A 23,040-nucleotide genomic window follows, 5' to 3' on the forward strand; every position below is an offset into this window, starting at 1 on the left:
GGGACACAATAACTCCTTCTAACTGAGCCAGAATGTTCAAACTTGGTGTAGGTGTTTATTAGGTCAATGCCTTGATGGAGTTCAAAGATGAGCATTTTCTGCTTAGTGTAAGCAGAGATAAGCAATTTGATTGGTTGATGCTTTGGGACACGATAACTTTAGTTCTAATTAAGTGAGAGTGATGAAACTTGGTGTATAGCTTCATTACATCAATACCTTGACTAAGTTCGATAATGAGCATTTTCTGCTTAGGGTAAGCAGAGCGATAAGCAATTTGATTGGCCGAGACTTTGGAACACAATAACTCCCCTTCTAATTGAGGTAGAATGTTCAAACTTGGTGTAGGTGTTAATTAGGTCAATGTCTTGATGGAGTTCGAACATGAGCATTTTGTGCTTAGGTTAAGCAGAGATAAGCAATTTGATTGGTCAAGATTTTGGAACACAATAACTCTCATTCTAGTTGAGTTAGAATGTTCACACTTGGCGTAGGTGTCTGATAGGTGAATGCCTTGATGGAGATTGAAGATGAGAATTTTCTGCTTAGGGTAAGCAGGGATAAGCAATTTGATTGGTTGATGCTTTGGGACACGATAACTTTAGTTCGAATTAAGTGAGAGTGAGGACACTTGGTGTATAGCTTTATTACATCAATACCTTGACTTAGTTCGATAATGAATATTCTCTGCTGTCATGTCATGGCTGAGTTCAATGATTTACATTAGTCGATGCTTTGGGACAAGATAACTTTGATTCTATCTGATGGAGAGTGCTGAAACTTAGTGTATAGTTTGATTGCTCGATACTTTTGAAAAAAATAAATGTGCGATTAATAAATATGTGTCATCTATTTATTTTTGGATTTCGGCGGGGGACATCAGCCTCACTGTTGGCTTGTTTAAACATAAACCCCACTCAAAATATTATCATAAACCAGAGAATATGCCATCAAAATAGAATCTTTCCGCCATCGTGATAATTGTCACGTCTACATCTCTTGTAATTTCACGCATCTCGCGTGTGGACGCTCTAGAGGCTAAAGTTAATATCTGATTGACTTTAAATTTATACACAGTGTTTAAGGTCTTGAGACGAAGAAGCCTATTGATTTTCAGCGATTTCCGATAACTACTGCCAGAGTTATGGCCCTTGATCACTTTGAAAAATCTTGTGGACGCTCTAGAGGCCAAAGTTAATATCCAATTGACCTTAAATTTATACACAGTGTTTGAGGTCATGAGACGAAGAAGCCTATCGATTTTCGACGATTTCCGATAATTACTGCCAGAGTTATGGCCCTTGATCACTTAAAAAAATCTTGTGGACGCTCTAAAGGCCAAAGTTAATATCCGACTGACTTTAAATTTATACACAGTGTTTAAGGTAATGAGACGAAGAAGCCTATTGATTTTCGGCGATTTCCGATAATTACTGCCAGAGTTATGGCCCTTGATCACTTCAAAAAATCTTGTGGATGCTCTAAAGACCAAAGTTAATATCCGATTGACTTTAAGTTTATACACAATGTTTAAGGTCATGAGACGAAGAAACCTATTGATTTTCAACGATTTCCGATAATTACTGCCAGAGTTATGGCCCTGATCACTTCAAAAAATCTTGTGGATGCTCTAGAGGCTAAAGTTAACATCCGATTGACATTAAATTTATACACAGTGTTTAAGGTCATAAGATGATGAAACCTATTGGTTTTCAGCGATTTCTGATAATTACTGCCAGAGTTATGGCCCTTGATCACTTCAAAAAATCTTGTGGATGCTCTAGAAGCGAAAGTTAATATTCGATTGACTTTAAATTTATACACAGTGTTTAAGGTCATGAGACGAAGAAGCCTATTGATTTTCAGCGATTTCCAATATTTGCTGCCAGAGTTATGGCCCTTGATCACTTTGAAAAATCTTGTGGACGCTCTAGAGGCCAAAGTTAATATCCGATTGACTTTCAATTTATACACAGTGTTTAAGGTCATGAGACGAAGAAGCCTATTGATTTTCAGCGATTTCCGATAATTACTGCCAGAGTTATGTTCCTTGATCACTTCAAAGAATCTTGTGGATGCTCTAGAGGCTAAAGTTAATATCCGATTGAGTTTAAATTTATACACAGTGTTTGAGGTCATGAGACGAAGATTCCTATTGATTTTCAACGATTTCCGATAATTACTGCCAAAGTTATGGCCCTTGATCACTTTGCAAAATCTTGTGATGCTCTAAAGGCTAAAGTTATAATCCGATTGACTTCAGATTGATACACAGAGTTTAAGATCTTGAGACGAACAAGTATATTCATTTTCAATGAATTTTTATGACTTAAACAGTTAAATCCATGATATTAAAAGCTTTGCATACAAAACGTTAGCATGGGGCAAAACTTTATAAAAACCAAACAAATTCTAATAGTTTTCTGATAATTACTTCGTGAGTTCTTGCTATTAATCAGATTTTAGTGTATTATAAATGTTTCATTACCGAAAAAAGTAAAAATATGCGACAACCCTTGTTGACTGCCCGGACGATTTAGTTGCTGTGGGCGTATGTTTTGTTGCCTGGCAACCTATCTTTGATTATTGTATTATAACCATTTGTGTGTGTGTTTGTGTGTGAAATAGCTTTATTTAATGTCCGCTTCCACCGAAGTGATATCGTAGACAAATTAACGGATATATTGATTTACAAGTTAACGGATAATATATTGATTTGGGGTGTTATATACTCTTACAATATGTGACATCTATGATTAGTTTATGCATATATATTCGGCTGACATCAATGGGATTAAAATGTTCGACAATGGAGAAACCACGAGGTAAACACGTAGATTAAAATGATAATAACTCTTACTGGATTGATGAATAGTCCGACAAAGGGGAAGCAATGACTTCTGTTTAAGATTAGATTGATGGATTGTCCGACAAAGGATTAAGTAGTTAATCAAGGTAGGTGTATAGACGGTGTATAGACGGTATAAGACGATAAATACGTTGATCACATAATTACCTAATCAATCCAGCCTATTATCAACGATAATCGGGTTGAGTGGTAGTTATACACTCAGTACACTATATTAATTTTGGAATTTTGAATATTATTCACCATGTCTTGATGTCCGATTGGGCATATTCCTGGTCAGACAATTTAGGACGTTTGGAAAATAGTGTCGGACATGTCTGGAATATACTGGCGAAATCCCATCACTGTATATCAAGGTTGTGGACACTATAGAAGTCACAATTTTGATCCGATTTTGATGAAACTTGAAATATATGTTTATAACCCAAAGATCTTGGATCCTGTCGATATTCGTGCATATCAGACTGTAACTTCTTGGATTTTGCCCCCTGATTGTACGAAAAATTGCAGTTTTTAGCTTGTGGATTCTCTAGAGATCACAATTTTTATCTAAATTTAAAAAACGTTTAAATATTTCACCATTCTACCATATTGAAGGTTGAATGCGAACTTTGGAAAAATCAAAACGAAACTGCCCGACAAAATGGCTGCTCTTTAGGCACAAATTGTGTAAAAGTATGTAATACGAAGGTTGTGGACCCTTTAGAGGTCACAAGTTTTATCCGATTTTGATGAAACTTAAAATATATCTTTATATCCCAAAGATCTCTGTCCCTTTCGATATTTGCGCATTTCACACCATAACTTTCTGGATTATGGCCCCTGATTGTACGAAAAATCGCTTTTGTTTTTAGCTTGTTCTCTATCCATCTCTTGCAAAATGTGGGCGTATCTTGCCTGGCAACCATTGGTTTTTAGCTTGTCACGGTTGTCTAGTTGGAACACTTCACCAATTACTAGAATTAAAATTTCTTCATGCACCAAAATTAACTTAATTAGTATTCTGCAAATTGTACTTAAAGCTACGTTCCCAGAAAAGTATTTATCGGGTGGTTATTTCAAATAAAAGTATGGCAATTTTGGTATATATGGAACGTAGAAATATCCAATCTTACTAGAAAAATACTGGATTCCCTGAAAAACACTCATGGAGGGCATACAGGACAAAAATGTAAGGGTTTCCCTAATCGACAGCCTGACGATTAGGAGTGTCTGCACGCGTGACATCAAAGGTTGCACGCGGAGATAAACTTTATGAAGAATTAGACTTTCTGAGATAAAATTCACGGAAAGAGACGTGGGTGGTGGATAATCCGAGAATTTAATTAGGCTTCGATATTTGTAATAAATAGTCAGCGATTAAAGACAACATCGTATTGTGTACGCAATGAATTCTCCTCCTACTTCGCATCGGTACTGAGAGAGGTAAGTCACGTGACACAAACATAACCTCTTTTGATCGATTTTTTATAGCCAGGGTATTCCTGACAGTTGCAATGTTTTGAGAAGCATTTGAAGCAAAATTTAGTCTGAATATGTTTTTAGTCCAAATATATCATCAAATCACCCAGTTTGTACCTTTAAAACTTGTGTCCATATAAACTGAGATTATTATTGCAACTTTTCGTTTCTTTGTTTCCAGTCCACATCCTTACATATTCTTTAATCCTGATCACCACTCAATGACCTTCCTAGGATTTAATATTGATAAAAGTTCTGGAAATCTGATTGATCAACAGACGGGTCACATTCTCAAAACTAATCTGGTGTCAAAAAATCTTTATGATAGTTTAATCAGAAATCGGGTAATATTGAATGAAAATTTCAATGCTTTACCAAGGTAATGTATATTCCTTATCTAATTATTAATTATTCTCTGTATCCCTCATATTTACAAAGCAATTAATAGTATTAAGTGTTATTGGCTCATTAAGCATTGCCATGCTTTATTGCAATTATAGGTTCGCTGGCTGCCCAATGTTTTTACATCATATTCTGTTTATCTTGTGATATTTATACATCCATAAAATGAGCATCGCTTAGGCTTTTCAAAACAAGCTGTGTTAACAGAAAAAAATGTTAGTCAAAGCCTTCCCTCTTTTTATGGTTAGCCAGCTGTTAAGTAGGTGCCAGACCTGTGGAAAGATAACAAATGAGAAATGACACTTTAACATAGCAATGGTTCATGGACTGATAATGCTCATAACCATAATTTCTTCATGAATATGTGTATTCCTTTGTAATTTATAGTTATACAGTCTGTCATGGATTTGAGAATATATTCAAACTGTAAACCAAAAATGCTGTTAAAGCTAAAAGTAAATCTTATGGTCAAGTATTACACAATAAAGACTCTTTTCTTCCTCTTCAGATTGGATCGAATATCCAAATTATGTTCTGTAATGGGAATAGATGTACTTTTTGATCCTGATCCTTCCTATGAGCTGACACCAGACAATGCAAAGAAAATACTAGCTATATATATGAGATTCAGGTACAGATTTTACATGCCCACAATTCTTGTAAATGCTCTACAGCCATGTATTTTTTTTAGATTTTGTGTTTGTATAAGTAATAAAAAGATAGGTTGCCATGCAACGAAACATATGCAGCTAAATCGTCAGAGCGGTCAACTTGGGTTGTCACATATTTAATCCTTTGTAACTGAAACTTTGTAATCCTGCAAACTGAAACAAAGGTCTTTACTCTGGAAGTAATATACAAAAATTGTTGAAATTCGACAGCCTTTTCATTTTACTAAGTTAAATAATGCACATAAATTTCATACAGGCTTTTTCATATAGATCGGATAATGACTTATCGTTCGAGCGTTCACATTGTTCAACAAAGTAAAACAAGGCCCATAACTCGAAAAGTAGTTATTGGAAATTGGTGAAATTCAATAGGATTCTTGGTTTCACTAATTTAAATGATGCATATAAATTTCATACAGATCTGATGATATCTTTCATCATTTGAGCTTTCACAAGGTTCAACAAAGTTAAACAAGTGTGATAAATTAACAGAAATTCCTGACAATCAAATGCTTCTTCGTTTCAATAATTTAAAGGATGCATACAAATTTCATACACATTGGATTATAACTTTTGTCGTTGAAGCATTCACAAAGTGCAACAAAGTAAAACAAAGGCCATAACTCTAGAAGTAATTAACAGAAATTGCTGAAATTCAATAGGATTCTTTGTTTCACTAATTTAAATTATGTATATAAAATTATAACTTTCGTCATTCAAGCTTTCACAAGGTTCAGCAAAGTGAAAGGAGGGCCATAACTCGAGATGTAATGAACGGAAATTGCTTAAATTCAATAGGATTTCTCATTTCACTAATTTAAATAATTCATATAAATTTCATACAGATCGGATGATAATTTTTATACACTCACATAGAAATGTGGACGTATATTGCCGTTCGTCCATCCATCGTGCACAATTTCTTGTTAATGCTCTATCGCCAAAAGTTATCATCCAGTTGTTTTAAAATTGATGTATGTTGTTTACATTAGTGAGATAAAGAAGCCTATTTAATTTCAAAATAATTTCTGTTAATTTCTTCTGGAGTTATGACCCTTGTTTCATTTTATTGAACCTTGTGAACGCTTCTGACAAAGATATGTTGCCAGGCAATGAAACATATGCCCACAGCAGCTAAATCGTCCAAGCGGTCAACAAGGGTTGTCGCATATTTATTCCTTTGTAGGTAATTGGGGCCCTTTACAAGACAGTTCCATACAGATCAGATTATAATTTTTGCCGTTTGAGGGTTCACATTAGTTCACAAGGTTCTACAAACTGAAGTTATCATCCAGTTGTTTTAAAATTGATGTATGTTGTTTACATTAGTGAGATAAAGAAGCCCATTTAATTTCAATAATTTCAGTTTATTATGTCTAGAGTTATGCCCTTGTTTCACTTTGTTGAACCTTGTGAATGCTCTAATGCCGAAAGTTAACATCCGATCTTTGTGAAATTTATATTGCAATATTTAAATCAGTGAAACGAAGAAGCTTATTGAATTTCAGCAATTTCCGTTTATTACTCCTAGAGTTATGGCCCTTGTTTCACTTTGTTTAACCTTGTGAACGCTCTAACCCTAAAAGTTATCATCCTATCTTTCTGAAATTTATATACATTATTTAAATTAGTGAAACGAAGAAGCCTATTGAATTTCAGCAATTTCTGTTTATTAGTCTAGAGTTATGGCCCTTGTTTCACTTTATTGAACCCTGTGAACGCTCTAACGGCAAAAGTTATCACCCAATCTTTGTGAAATTTATATGCATGATTTAAATTAGTGAAACAAAGAAGCCTATTTAATTTCAATAATTTCTGTTCATTAAGACTAGAGTTATGGCCCTTGTATCACTTTATTGAACCTTGTGAATGCTCTAACGCCAAAAGTTATCACCCAATCTTTGTGAAAAATGCCAAAAGTTTTCATCTGATGTTTCTGAAATTTATATGCATTATTTAAATTAGTGAAACTAAGGAGCTTATTGAATTTCAGCAATTTCTGTTTATTATGTCTAGAGTTATGGCCCTTGTGAATGCTCTAACATCAAAAGTTATCTGCCGATCTGTATGAAATTTACATGCGTCATTTAAATTTGTGAAACAGAGGTCTATTGAATTTCAGCAATTTCCGTCAAAATTTCTAGAGTTATGGCGGTTGTGAACCTTGTGTACGTTTGAACGACAAAAGTGATCATCTGATCTGTATGAAATTTATATGCATTATTTAAATTAGTAAAACGAAAAAGCCTGTCAAATTTCAACAATTTCTGTAGATTACTTCCAGAGTTGAGACCCTTGTTTCAGTTTGTAGAACCTTGTGAACCCTCAAACGGCAAAAATTATAATCTGATCTGTATGGAACTGTCTTGTAAAGGGCACCAATTACCTACAAAGGAATAAATATGCGACAACCCTTGTTGACAGCTCGGACGATTTAGCTGCTGTGGGCATATGTTTCATTGCCTGTCAGCCTATCTTTTTAAGAGCGTCCACATGGTGCAATAAAGTGAAACAAGGGTCATAACTCCAGAAATTAACAGAAATTATATTGAAATTAAATAGGCTTCTTCATCTCCCTAATCTAAACAACATAATCAATTTCAAAACAATCTGATGATAAATGTGGTCTGTAGAGTGTTCACAAGAAATTGTGGACGACGGTCGGACAGGGCAGACGGGGGCGTAATAAAATGATCGACCCTATAGAAATTCAAGATTCAATTTTATATGGAGTTATTGCTCCGGTCACTGAAACCTTGTAGACAGACTACAGGTTAGATTCTTTTCTAAAGGAGGACGGAGGGGCTGACAAGGACAGCTGTCTAGTCATTCGGATGAGATGGTAAACCGAGGTCCCGTGTACACATTGGCGTGCACGTAAAAGATCCCTGACAGTTGGAATTCGATATGAGAGTAGGCCGTAGTGCCGCTGTCCGGGCAAAATTTCCCTCATAGCACCCAGTTTGGAGCAAAACAGTAGGACGTTAAACCCCACCTCATTTCATTTCATTTCCATTCATATATCAGTAAGTAGGAAGTTAAACCCCATTTCATTTCATTTCATTTCATTTCATATATCAGTTATTGGGAATAGTGAGTATTATAGTAAAGATGGCATTTTCACAATGGTAGCTCAAGAGTTATTATCTTTGACTGATATGTTATTGAGTATTCATAAAATATTGAGTAACAGTTTGTTGTGCTTGTTGATTTTCAACATTTTCACAAAAATAGTTCCGGAGTTATTGTCCCTCAATGATATGATTGTTAATGAACTTAAAGTACCGTAATCATACTCACTCTACAGAGTAAAATTCTAAACCTATTTTAGTTGACAGCTCACTTTCCCCACATCTATTGTTTAGAGTCTGGGTCCACCAGGCCATGACTAATTAATCAACAAAGGGGGTTTAAAGTATAGTCTGTAACAAGTTTGTGACACTTCAACAAAATGATTTAAATAATATTAATGAAAAAGATTACATGTAAAAAAAATACATATACTATGGTAGGGTGGTTCGTGCAAATAACAAAAATCCAATAAACGAGCTATATTTGGGACTTATTTTAACAAATATGATAAGACTTACCGTTAAAATCATCATTCATTAACAATTAAACTATTGCTAAGTTGAATATTTGTGTGATTTGGCCATTTGAATGGGACTTTCTAATAATATGGAAAAGTTGATCGGCCAAGTAGCGTTACAGCGGTAGATTTTTTCATTAAAAAGAGTTATGTTTTTTGGTCACATCAAAGTTTCAAATTTTGCTCTGGAAAACGAATTCTTAATTTCCGCAGTCGGCTCTTTCGTTCTTTTACGTACGTACAATTAACGATTGAATTTAACATTTGTACGCGTGTGCAGCCCTTAGTGAGAGAGAGAGAGAGATGTCTGTATTTTGAGCTGATTTTTTTAACGTTTACATGCAATAGACTATAGTTAAAACTTTCTAATAAGGGGTGAATTTCGTGGTTTACAAACGCAGTATGTAGAGAGTGCTTACCGTACTCATATTGTAGATGTTAAATATCCTTTATGATAATCCTACGTGTATTTTGTTTGAAATAATTATCACAAATATAAAAATCACACACATCAAAAACAGAGGAGCACACGAGCAAAGAAAAAAAGCCTTAAGCATTTTCAAATCGGTTCGACAGCAGTGGTCCAAATGTCTAGCGTTGCATCCGGAATTCCGTATAAGAATCTACTTAGAAGTCAAAAATGCGACTCCTACACATTGTGCTCTAAACTGTGTTTTAAATTATAGAATAAACCGTAAATCCATTGAACCCATTTCAAGGTGGAACTGCATGCTTTTTGATATGATTGGGCTATTTGTCGTGCCAGATAATCCAAAAATAGAAGTTACAATGCGTTACAATGCGTCTCGAAAAATTCTTTGATCTGTTATATGACTGGAAAATTCTGTTATTAAAAACAACCGACATGGCAATGACTACATAATAAGTTGGAAGTTCTACAATAGGGATCTTTTAGTGAAATGTTAGAGAAATTTAAGTTTAAATATATCCTTTGTGTTTGAATTACCACTTATGGTTGGTTGTGTCGTATTATGTATCAATCTGGAAATTTCTGTTTTATAGCTATTGTTCTCGAAAGTAAGACGCACAATTTACGCATTGTGTCGCGTTTTCATATTTTTAATAATTATGAAACAGTCAATGCGCGTCTTTTAGGAAATATATTTCAGTTCTAGAAAAAAGAGTTGTTGCTGGATTTATAATAACTGAAACGTTTTGTAACCACCATGTTAGAAATGGCGAATGCATAAGGATACTAAACACGAATGGCATAGCCATAATGGCACATCCTCCTATTAAATTTGACACAAAACTGGAGGCCAAATTCGCAGCACCCTAAAATGATTAGAATCCGAGTCTTGTGACCAGTACAGTCATTTTATTTTAATCATACACGTCTGATTAATCGAGACTAGGGAAAATAATTTCGTTCAATTAATTTCCAGTCTCAATTTTTTTTCTGCATATTTAGAGCTAGCAACAATGTAACTTCTAAAGTAACTAAAGCGCCCACTAACAACAGAGTTTTACGGTTAAATAAAAGTAACTTTCACAGTCTTGCAGTGTCGGTATGTTGCCACGAAAGTGGATTTAAAAGATAGAAAAAGGGCGAAACTACATGAGTTGACTCTGAACCGAGAACCGTTACCATATATACGTCATTGGTTACAATCAACTAACTTAGAAATTAAATCGCCGAGTTTTAGCCAAAATTTTAATCTAGTTAACTACTTATTTTTATAAGACCAACTAGTAAAGAATAATTTTTTTACATGGCTTCATTGATAAATAAGTGAATGAATATTGTCACATGAATGTCTATTTTGGGCGACTGTTTGCTGCTTACAGTGCACGAGCGAGCCTGTGAGAGCACTTTTCTCATAAACCAAGTTTTGATCCGTGTGACAACATGCTGTTAAAACAGGTCAGTTTATATAGTACAGCTAATTGAGTGTGTGGGCCACTCTAAATATGGATTCTTATAGTATACCATTTCCAGAATTTTAATAATATACAAATTAATACATATATAATATATTAAATATGTAATAAGTACAAATATATAATAAATATATATATGTTATAATATAATAAGTAATACATAGTAACTGCATATATTAAAATGAATAAATGAATAAATAAATACATTTTTATAGTATAAATATTTATAAACAGTTTGATAAACATGACAATTCACAGTCCAACAAAATTCATAGCAGTGTTGAGGTATTCAATGGGTGTCCTGGATGTAAATTTATTAGTAAACTGATTTCACCAATTTGCCCAATCTACTGATAGTGGGAAGTGTTCACCAGTAACAATAATTAGAGAGGAGTTTACACCAGTGATATTAATTAATTAGAACAGACTATAGTTCTACACCCACAGTCTAGTAACCTCCTAATCCTTTATCAAAACAATCAAATGTGGGGAAAGTGAGGTTAAACCATTAACCCATTTATCCCTAGAGCCAATTAAAAGATTACCAACCTACCCCTAAGCTCATTAAATTAGCAGGGCTCATCTCCCTAAGCCAATTAGTGGATTAATGTTAATCCTAATACCCTCTACAAAATTGCAAAAAAAAAAAAATTTCTATACAAAGAAATACTCTGTTACAAAAATGTACCAGATTGTGGTGTTCTTTCCAATGATATAAAATTCAATTGTACAAAGTACATATTGAAAGTCAGTTCCACTAAATTATGACTTTTCTCTGTCATAATGGTAAAATAACGTGAACAAGTATTCCCTAAGTATTTTTTTTTTTTTACACGTCCACATTTTCATGTGGACGTATATTGTCGTCGCCCCTGTCCGTCCGTCCGTCCACAATTGTTTGTGAACAGTCTACAGGTCACAATTTTTATCCGATTTCAACGAAACTTGAAATATAGGTTTATCACCCTAAGATCTCGGTTCCTTTCGATATTGGCATGTATCGGACTGTAACTTCATGAATTATGGCCCCTGATTGTACGTAAATCACGTTTTTAGCTTGTGGACCCTATAGAGGTCACAATTTTTATCCGATTTTGTTGGAACTTGAAATATAAGTTTATAACCCAAAGATCTCGGTTCTTTTCGATATTCGCACATATCGGACTATAACTGCCTGAATTATGGCCCCTGATTGTACGAAAAATCGCGTTTTTAGCTTGTGGACCCTATAGAAGTCATAATTTTTATCCGATTTAAAAACCTGTATTATTGTATCACCGTTACACCCTAAGGCCGACTGAGTTCAAATTTCGTGCAAATCGGCCCAAAACTGACAGACAAAATGGCTGCCGTTCGTTCTCGGATAGCGTAAGAATATGGTATATCAAGGTTGTGGACCCTATAGAGGTCACAATTTTTATCCGATTTTGTTGAAACTTGAAATGTAAGTTTATAACCCAAAGATATCGGTTCCTTTTGTTATTTGCGCATATTGAATTATAATTTCCTGAATTATGGCCCTTGATTGTAGGAAAAATCACTTTCTTTTTAGCTTGTTCTCTATCCATCTCTCGAAAATGTGGGCGTATCCTGCCTGGCACCCGCTGTTTTTTTTAAAAATAGAACGCAAATATAGTCCCGTTGGCAGCAGTGTTCAAAGTAAATATAAATATAACTTTTAAAAAGAAATATCGCCCCAAATGACCGTCACTTCATCGATATCGGTATTTGACACTTCTGCCTTTGCATATATCATGGCGAGAATTGTCGTCTTCTTTGCTTCATTGTGTCGAAAATAAACATATATAGTTGAAATCTTTGACAATGTAATATTCCTCTATGTAGCTTGTATCAAATCCTAAAAGTTTTACCTCGTGGGTTTTCTCTGGGTCCTCTGGTTTCCTCCCACTGCTAAAGACCCCTACGCGAAAGTGAATTATTGAAATAAAATGAAACCATATGTTAGTCCCGAAATGACCTAGTTTGTGTCAAGTGGACGTTAAATCTCATTTCTCTCTCATTCTCCTAAAAGTTTTGATTCAATTTAGCTTTCCAAAGTCTAGAATTATTATCTGAAAGTTTTGTGGTATCGTCTGACGGGAAGCGTGTCCAAGATGGCGGCCAACACGCTTCATCCCGGCTGGAGTATACGTATTTTTTGCATCATAACGTCAAAAAAATATATAAATAGTTGATTCCTTCGACATTATCATATTCCATGATATGTCTGGCAGTAAATCATAAAAAATCTGATTCCATTTCACTCTCCATATCATTAAATTATCAACCGTAAGTGACAACGTGAAAATATTGGAATAATGCCAAAGTCATTGAAACGGTGTGAATTTTCACCTCTGACCTATTACGTAAATACCAGAAAATCCTTTGTTGAAGCGTATGTTTTTTATTCGATAATTAGCGAATATAACATTCCTTTTCATTGGTTGTTTTATTTTTATTACTCGATCACCATTAATTTAAGAAATAACAACAATAGAAATCAGTTGATTGATCTGCCGCTTTTGTTCGCTAATGCTGTTGCCAAGTATGATGGGTCAGCGAGTTGATTCGTTACCGCCAAATGACAGGTGCGAACTGATTTGCACTCGTCAAAAATGGATTAAGAAACCTTTGTTGATATCTCTCAACTGTTCATTTGTCAAGAACCAGCAAGTGTTTATGAATCTTAATAGTGCAGTGTATGCTCATACTTAAATACAACAATGTAAAAATATGTGATTTTCTAACCAGTATTTTCATTCTATAGATGTAATATACCTGTTATTATAATGGGTGAAACTGGATGTGGTAAGACCAGATTAATCAAGTTTATGTGTGATTTACAACGACCAGTTGGCACAGAGATAAGTAATATGATACTCATGAAGGTAAGTAGATTTTATGTATAATCCATTGTTATGTTACAGTTCCTCTATTTTATTTGTAATATTACTAATTTATAGGATATTTAATGTATTTTTGAATCAAAGATTAAGTTCAAGCCCTGAAGTTGTTGCAGAAAGATTGAATAACCCAAAATTTAGGGTGTTGGCATTGCAACATTCGTCTTTGCTGTCAGTTCATTTATAATAATAAAGTATATTATTGAACTTCTGATTTTAGTGACAAACATTATAGCTAATGTAATATTGTGATCACCTATAATTCTAGTCTTAATGTGTCCTTCATCTTCATTGAGACATTTCATTACTGTGACAGTAACTTGGAACTGACAAGACAGTGTAAACATTGCTCCCAACTATGTTGTATTGAAGCCATTTTGAATACTGGTACTGATCAGATTTATTGTTTTACCTAGAAGCTAAGACATCTTCACAAGTCGATTCTGTTGACCATTTGTGGAAGATTGTTTTTGTATTATTGCCTGGCAATACTATGTTATTTTTGGTCGTCATTTATTTGGCTTAATTATTAGGTACATGGTGGAACTACATCGCAAAATATTACAGAGAAAGTTACAGAAGCAGCCGTACTTGCCAAAGAAAATTCTGAGAAATATGGTGAAAATTTCTACACTGTTTTATTCTTTGATGAAGCAAATACAACTGAAGCAATAGGATTGATAAAAGAAATTATGTGTGATGGTACAATGAATGGAGAAATATTAAATGTGAACAGAAATCTGAAAATAGTAGCTGCTTGTAATCCTTACAGGAAGTAAATATCTTTTATTATTTTCAATCCAAAATGACTATATGAACATAGATTGTTATTGTTTACCATTCAAAAAAAGTAGGGGATATTCAGAAACAATACAAAACTGCGGAAATGCACTGCTGTTTTTATACGCCCACATTTTCATGTGGACGTATATTGTCGTCGCCCCTGTCCGTCCGAACGTCCATCCGTCCACAATTGTTTGTGAACTGTCTACAGGTCACAATTTTTATCCGATTTCAATGAAACTTAAAATATAGGTTTATCACCCTGATTGTATAAAAAATCACGTTTTTAGCTTGTGAACACTGTAGAGGTCACAATTTTTATCCAATTTGGTTTAAACTTGAAATGTAGGCTTATAACCCAAAGATCTCGGTTCCTTTCGATATTCACACATATTGGAACGTAACTTCCTGAATTATGATCCCTGATTGTACGAAAAATCACGTTTTTAGCTTGTGGATCATATGAAGGTCATAATTTTTATCCAATTTAAAGAAACGTATTATTATATCACCATTACACCCTAAGGACCCATGAGTTCAAATTTCGTGAAAATTGGCCCAAAACTGACAAGACAAAATGGCCGCCCTTCGTTCTCAAATAGCGTAAAAATATGGTATATCAAGGTTGTAGACCCTATAGAGGTCACAATTTTAATCATATTTTGATGAAACTTGAAATGTAAGTTTATAACCTAAAGATCTCGGTTCCTTTCGATATTCGCGCATATCTGAACGTAACTTCCTGAATTATGGCCCCTGATTGTACGTAAAAATTGCGGTTTTAGCTTGTGGACCCTATAGAGGTCATAATTTTTATCCAATTTAAAAAAACGTTTTATTATATCACCGTTACACCCTAAGGATGGCTGAGTTCAAATTTCGTGAAAATTGGCCCAAAACTGACAGACAAAATGGCCGCCCTTCGTTCTCAAATAGCGTAAAAATATGGTATATCAAGGTTGTGGACCCTATAGAGGTCACAATTTTAATCCTATTTTGATGAAACTTGAAATGTAAGTTTGTAACCCAAAGATCTCGGTTCCTTTCGATATTCGCGCATATCGGAACGTAAGTTCCTGAATTATGGCCCTTGATTGTAGGAAAAATCACTTTCTTTTTAGCTTGTTCTCTATACATTTCTCGAAAATGTAGGCTAATTGCCTACACATGAACATAAACAGTTCATATGGGTGGCTTATCTGACGGCCCCATTTCACTCGGAAAGAGATACACTGTCAAAAGTGAAAATGGACGTTTTTGATTTTTGTCTTAATAATGAGTAATTGCTCCTCCAATCCTCAGACATTCAGCAATTCGTCGTGGCATGCTCCTAATCAACCGTTCAATCACGATTTGGGGCAATCTGACCCACTCCTCTTGCAGTGCCATGGCCAATTCTTGCAGTTTTGTCGGTTAACGTTGACGTCAACAAACACATTTCCCGATCAAATTAAACGTACCACACTAAAGCAAAGATACGCTAAACAGTAAATATTATGCAAGAACCGATAGGAAAGCAAACATGGATAGGATAAACCAGGAATCAGCAGTTTTCATCAACCCTTCCTTGAAGTGTCAAATTTGACAATGAACACCTCCCACGGGTATGGCGCTATTGCGTGTCACACATGCAGCTCAGTTGTTCTGTTGGGGTGATAAGTTCTTCATCTGTGAACATACTCTCAAAGCATGTCAAGTGTCCATGACTATTTATTATATCACAACCTGCATAGGTATTTGCATTTCAATATCCCCTACTTTTTTTGAAGAGTATATATTGTCCATTATTTCCAGGACGACCGGTTTCGCTGACAACCAGTTACTATTGTGCTTATTACCGTTGATATTTCAGTGAGGATTGACCAAAAATGGTACAGGTTAACCTGTTTGCTCTGTTTTTGTTGAAATAATCTGTGAATTTTATTTTAGACACACTGATGAATTGATTAAAAGATTAGAAAATGCTGGTCTTGGTTATCATGTAGATGCTGATGCAACAACTGACAGATTAGGTAAGCAGGTAGCAAGTAAAATCTGTCTAGATTAGATAATTCTGTGTCACATTTTAACCTAGTAATTAAATCTTAACTGATAATTTAATAGGCATATTAAAGAAGTTTAGAAAAACATATTTTTATACGCCCACATTTTTATGTGGAATGCATGTTCATATATAACCCAAAGATCTTGGTTCCTTTCGGTATTTGCTCATATTGGATCGTAACTTCCTGAATTATGGCTCCTGATAGTATGAAAAATCGCGTTTTTAGCTTAAATAGTGTAAAAATATGGTATGACAGGGTTGTGGAGCCTCTAGAGGTCACAATTTTGATCCGATTTTGATGAAACTTGAAATACATGTTTATATCATAAAGTTCTTGGTGCTCTTTGATAATCGTGTATATCCGAACATAACTTCATGGATTATGGCCCCTGATTGTTCTAAAAATTGCATTTTTAACCTGTGGACTCGCTAGAAGTCACAATTTGTATTCAATTTTAAAAAACATTTAAATATATCACAGTTACACATCAATGAAGATTGAGTTCGAATTTTGTAAATATCTGACCGAAACTGTCAGACAAAATAGTGTAGAGTATGTAATACCAAGGTTGTGGACCCTCTAGAGGTCACAATTTTTATATTGTTTTCGCCCCCCCCCCCCGTCCGTCCGTCCGTCATCCACAATTGCTTGTGGACGCTCTAGAGGCTAAAGTTAATATTCGATTGACTTTAAATTTATACACAGTGTTTTGAGGTCATGAGACGGAGAAGCTTATCAATTTTCAAAGATTTCCGATAATTACTGCCAAAGTTATGGCCCTTGATCACTTTGAAAAATCTTGTGAAGCTCTAGAGGCTAAAGTTATCATCCGATTGACTTCAGATTGATACACAGAGTTTAAGGTCTTGAGACGAACAAGTGTATTGATTTTCAATGAATTTTTATGACTTGAACAGCTAAATTCATGATGTTAAAAGTTTCGTATACTAAGCGTTAGCATGGGGCAGAACTTTATAAAAACCAAACAAATTCTAATGGTTTTCTGATAATTACTTAATGAGTTTTTACTCTTAATCAGATTTTAATGTATTATAAATGTTTCATTACCGAAAAAGTAAAAATATGCGACAACTCTTGTTGACTGCCCGGAAAATTTAGCTACTGTGGGCGTATGCTTCGTTGCCTGGCAACCTATCTTTATCTGATTTTGATGAAACTTAAAATATATGTTTATATCCCGAAGATCTAGGCTATTGTAGACATTCACACATATCGGACTGTAACTTTCTGGATTATGGCCCCTGTTCTCTGTCAATCTCTTGCAAAATGTGGGCGTATCTTGCATGGCAACCGCTTGTTCATTTTCTCATAAAATCATAAAATGTGGATTGGTCATAATAAAGAAACTTATCAAAATGTTTGTTGGCTCCGGGAATTCATCACAGAGTTACAGATTCTGCCATTGAAACCCTATAAATTCTTTATGAAATAGGCATAAATCATCCTTACAAATCCTGTTATAAATTGCATGCTAATACAAAAAAACAGTGAAATTAGAAGTAACTTTTGTATGTCCACAATGTGTGAATCCTACAATATAATCAAGGGCATTTACTCTAGTAGAAATTATCTGTAAATTATTGTTAAAATTCAATTAACTTTAATTTCTCATCTCAGCACAAATTTAAAAGACCATGTGGGTATATAAAAAAGTTACAAAAATATCATAGCTGTAGATTTGGAATATTTAATCAATAAAAGTCTACAGTCTTTTTATACGCCCACATCCGTCTGTCTGTCTGTCCGTCCGTTCGTCCACAATTGTTTGTGAACACTCTACAGGTCACAATTTTTATCCGATTTCAATGAAACTTGAAATATAGGTTTATCACCCGAAGATCTCAGTTCCTTTCAATATTGGCATGTATCGGACTGTAACTTCATGGATTATGGCCCCTGATTGTACGAAAAATCGCGTTTTTAGCTTGTGAACACTGTAGAGGTCACAATTTTTATCCGATTTAGTTTAAACTTGAAATGTATGATTATAACCCAAAGATCTCGGTTTCTTTCTTTCTTGGTAAATCAAGGTTGTGGACCCTCTAGATGTCACAATTTTGATCTGATTTCGATGAAACTTGAAATATATGTTTATAACCCAAAGATATTGGTTCCTTTCAATATTCGCGCATATTGGATTGTAACTTCCTGAATTATGACCCTTTTGATAATCGTGGATACTCGAAATTCTGAATTATGGTCCCTGATTGTTCGAAAAATCACCTTTTTAGCTTGTATATTCTCTAGAGGTCACAATTTTTTTCCGATTTTAAAAAACGTTTAAATACATCACCATTTCACCATAATGAAGGTTGAATTCGTATTTCGGGAAAATCAAAATGAAACTGCCTGACAAAATGGCCGCTCTTTGTACGCAAATTGTGTAGAAGTGTGTAAAACGAAGGTTGTGGACCCTCTTGGGGTCACAATTTTTATCTGATTTTGATGAAACTTAAAACATATCTTTATATCCCAAAGATCTCTGTCCCTTTTGATATTTTCACATTTCAGGCCATAACTTTCTGGATTATTGCCCCTGATTGTACAAAAAATCATGTTTGTTTTTAGTTTATTCTCTATCCATCTCTTGCAAAATGTGGCAGCCGTTGTTTTTATATGCCCACATTTTCATGTGGACGTATATTGTCGTCGCCCCTGTCCGTCCGTCCGTCCGTCCGTCCACAATTGTTTGTGAACAGTCTACAGGTCACAATTTTTATCCGATTTCAATGAAACTTGAAATATAGGTTTATCACCCTAAGATCTTGGTTCCTTTAGATATTGGCATGTATCGGACTGTAACTTCATGAATTATGGCCCCTGATTGTACGAAAAATAACGTTTTTAGCTTGTGAACACTATAGAGGTCACAATTTTTATCTGATTTAGTTTAAACTTAAAAAGTATGATTATAACCCAAAGATCTCGGTTTCTTTCGATATTCGCGCATATTAGAACGTAACTTGAATTATGGCCCCTGATTGTACGAAAAATCGCGTTTTTATTTTGTGGACCCTATAGAGGTCATAATTTTTATGCGATTTAAAAAAACGTATTATTATATCACCGTTAAACCCTAAGGACGGCTGAGTTCGAATTTTGTGAAAATCGGCCCAAAATTGACAGACAAAATGGTCGCCCTTAATTCTCAAATAGCGTAAAAATATGGTATATCAAGGTTGTGGACCCTATAGAGGTCACAATTTTTATCCGATTTTGTTGAAACTTGAAATGTAAGTTTATAACCCAAAGATCGTGGTTCCTTTCGATATTCGCGCATATCGGAACGTAACTTCATAATTATTACATCAACGTTACACCCTAAGGACATCTGAGTTCGAATTTCGTGAAAATCGGCCCAAAACTGACAAACAAAATGGCCGCCCTTCGTTCTCAAATATTGTGTATCAGGGTTTTGTACCCTTTGGAGGACACAATTTTTATCCGATACTGTTGAAACTTGAAATGTAAGTTTATAACCCAAAGATCTCGGTTCCTTTCGATATTCGCGCATATCGGACAGTAACTTGCTTAATTATGGCCCCTGATTGTACGAAAAATCACTTTCTTTTTAGCTTGTTCTCTATCCATCTCTCGAAAATGTTGGCATATCCTGCCTGGCAGCCGCTGTTTTTTTTTAAATATTTAGTGAAAATATACATAATATACTACCCAAAAGACTTTAATACGGTACTCCAAAAAGTGTTTTCAGTCACATCTGAGTGACATCATAAATAAGCGGTAGGCCTATAGAGTCAGTCATGCAAATTTTGCAACTCAAATCTGCAAATATTGGCCAGTTAAAATTTATAAAAATCGTAAAAATTTGAATGATAATATTTATAATTTTGATAAAATCAGATAAAAATCAGGCTACATTTAGTCGAAGGTAGCAAATTTCTGTCTGCAAAACCGATAAATCCTGTTTTCTATGGCTGTAATCGTGTGAATGGAAATCCACGGAAACGTGACGTCAGAGAGGTATTTTCCCGCAAGTGTCTCCCGTAAATAAACGGTAGTTGCGCTTATATTTCGATAACTTTTGAGTCAGATTATTTGCATATATTGAGAGATCGATATCAAAGTATTTTAATACAATCGCTAGTGATGTATTTAACTGAAAAAGTAATCCAAAATCGCAGATTGAAAGTCTGCTAAATTTCAGTCAATGGCTTCCGATGTCACCCTTAAGTCACGTGGTATGTTAACTGTTTTCTCTTCGCAGGAGAATTGTCAAAATGACATAGATAGACATTTACTAGCCATGGGGTAAAATGATAGTTATGGAAAGAATCTTGTACAGGTCTCTATTTTATTTGGTACGGTCATGTACTCTGATACCATTACAATATATTTTATTTACTCCAAACAATATTACATGTAATCACAAACACACGTTGGGCTGTCAAGCGTATTACCGGAATCAGAAGTTTCCAGTCAAATTCAGCCAATCATGAGGTCGATTTATGAAACCGAAGTAAGGGAGTTACCTCCCTTTGTGAAAATAAAAATAGTATTTGGCATATGACCATTTTCCGTGAGAAAAGGTTGTGAATCCGTGAGTCTCACATAAAAAACAGGCTAGTTGACATGTCTGATCTCAAAACTGAAATTTTTAATCAAATATACAACTGATTGAATACAGTTCTAGATCTGTTTGTTTCAGACTTTTACCATGTGTACTAAATAATGTCCTACATTTTTTGTTTGTCTTTTTTTATGGATTAATGTGTTGTGATAGTTGTAATTTTATATTAGTTGTACTTATGTAAAGTGCCCGAGAGCAGCTCACTGAATTGAATTGTTGGCGCTATATAAATCAATTATTATTATTATTATATTTATTGTTTTTTTGTGGAAGATTCATAAGCCAAAAATTCAATAGCTTATAGTAAAAAAAATCATTTCAAGTTCACAATCTCCTTTGTAATAATGGTGTCAGTATTATGATTTTAAGTGATCTTAGATTTCTTTCAAATGATAGGGACAATTAAAATATTACTGACAAAGATATAAACCAGTGACAATATTAAACAGATTTAATATAGTAAATCATGTTCCATTTCAAGTACTCTACCAATTGTAAGTGTAACTTATACTCTTTTGAGAGTCTGAAATCCTCATGTTTCAGTGACAAAATGAAATAAGGTTTACCGCCCTACTGTTCTGACCTGACTGGGCCAACGAAGACGGTCCAGTGACAAACATATGTATAGCCTTATTATCTTATTTCGTTATTATGTCTTTTTTGGAAATTGTACAGGACGTGTACCCATGAGGAGATTAGTCTACAGAGTACAGCCATTACCATCCAGTATGCTACCATTAGTATGGGATTTTGGACAATTAAATGTACAGATTGAAGAACTATACATTCAACAAATGGTTAATCGAGCAGTAAGTTTAATGGAAACATTTCTAACTTCAGAAGAACATAAAGTGTCACTCTAGATTAAACAATATAATAAGAATATATTTGTACCTTTATACTTAAGTTTTCGAGATTTAAATTTATTTAGCAATTTTTATTTGTAGATAGAAGAGGAAGAACTGCCTGATATTGATTATTTAGAAAATTCTCTAAGCAAAGTACTGATTGCCTGTCAAGAATTTATGAGAAAGCAGAAGGTAGTGTACATTGATTTCAGAATTATATAATATACTATTCAAAAAAAGTAGGGGATATTTGATTTTGGGGGCATAATACTAAAATATGCAAATGACTACGAAAAAAGTCACTATAGAACCTAACAGAAGAAACATTTCCAGTTACATGTGACGCCCAAACGCACCAATAGCTACCGCATGGAATGCAGGTGATGCTTGGGATCATCATGGGGGTCCAACCCAAGATTTGCACGACTCTGACTTTGAATGTTACAGTCATTGTGGCATTGAATTCCAGGGTGGAAACATCAGTTTAATTGTTTTAGTGACCAGAAAACAAATTTTGATATGCGTCGGCTTACCCTAAATGAAAGGTTACGTGCCCTTGGCATGCTACAGATCGGCACAACACAGGCGGTTGTGGCGCGGACGATGAATGTTTCTCAGTCTGTCATAAGCAGGCTATGGTCCAGATACCGTGATACACAATCTGTACAGGACAGACCACGCTCAGGTCGACCAAGGGCGACAACTCAAGTCCAGGATCGATTTATCCGTACCTTGGCCTTGAGAAATCGTGTCATCACAGCAAATCAGATCAGCGCTCGTCTTCAAACAGACACTGGTGTGAGAGTGAGTGGCCAGACGATTCGGAATCGACTGCATAGGGGTCACCTTCGCGCCCGACGTCCTCGCGTGATCCCTTGTTTGAGAGATCATCACATTCAGGCAAGACATCGTTGGTGTAGGGATCGTCAACACTGGGATAATCGACGCTGGAGCAATGTGA

The 23,040-nt window shown here is 34.8% G+C and overlaps 1 protein-coding gene across 1 annotated transcript in view; it reads left to right on the forward strand.

Annotated features, from left to right (window-relative positions):
- The window catches only part of LOC130010729 (E3 ubiquitin-protein ligase rnf213-alpha-like), a 368,341-nt gene that overhangs the window by 120,049 nt on the left and 225,252 nt on the right, over positions 1-23,040 (forward strand). The window contains exons 22-28 of the mRNA XM_056098708.1: positions 4,509-4,706; positions 5,238-5,360; positions 13,659-13,779; positions 14,328-14,569; positions 16,507-16,589; positions 21,907-22,040; positions 22,179-22,271. Coding sequence (XP_055954683.1) covers positions 4,509-4,706; positions 5,238-5,360; positions 13,659-13,779; positions 14,328-14,569; positions 16,507-16,589; positions 21,907-22,040; positions 22,179-22,271 — 994 coding nt within the window. The remainder of the gene's footprint in view (positions 1-4,508; positions 4,707-5,237; positions 5,361-13,658; positions 13,780-14,327; positions 14,570-16,506; positions 16,590-21,906; positions 22,041-22,178; positions 22,272-23,040) is intronic.

Source organism: Patella vulgata, chromosome 2 (assembly GCF_932274485.2).
Source record: "Patella vulgata chromosome 2, xgPatVulg1.2, whole genome shotgun sequence".
NCBI classification, from domain to species: Eukaryota; Metazoa; Mollusca; class Gastropoda; family Patellidae; genus Patella; species Patella vulgata.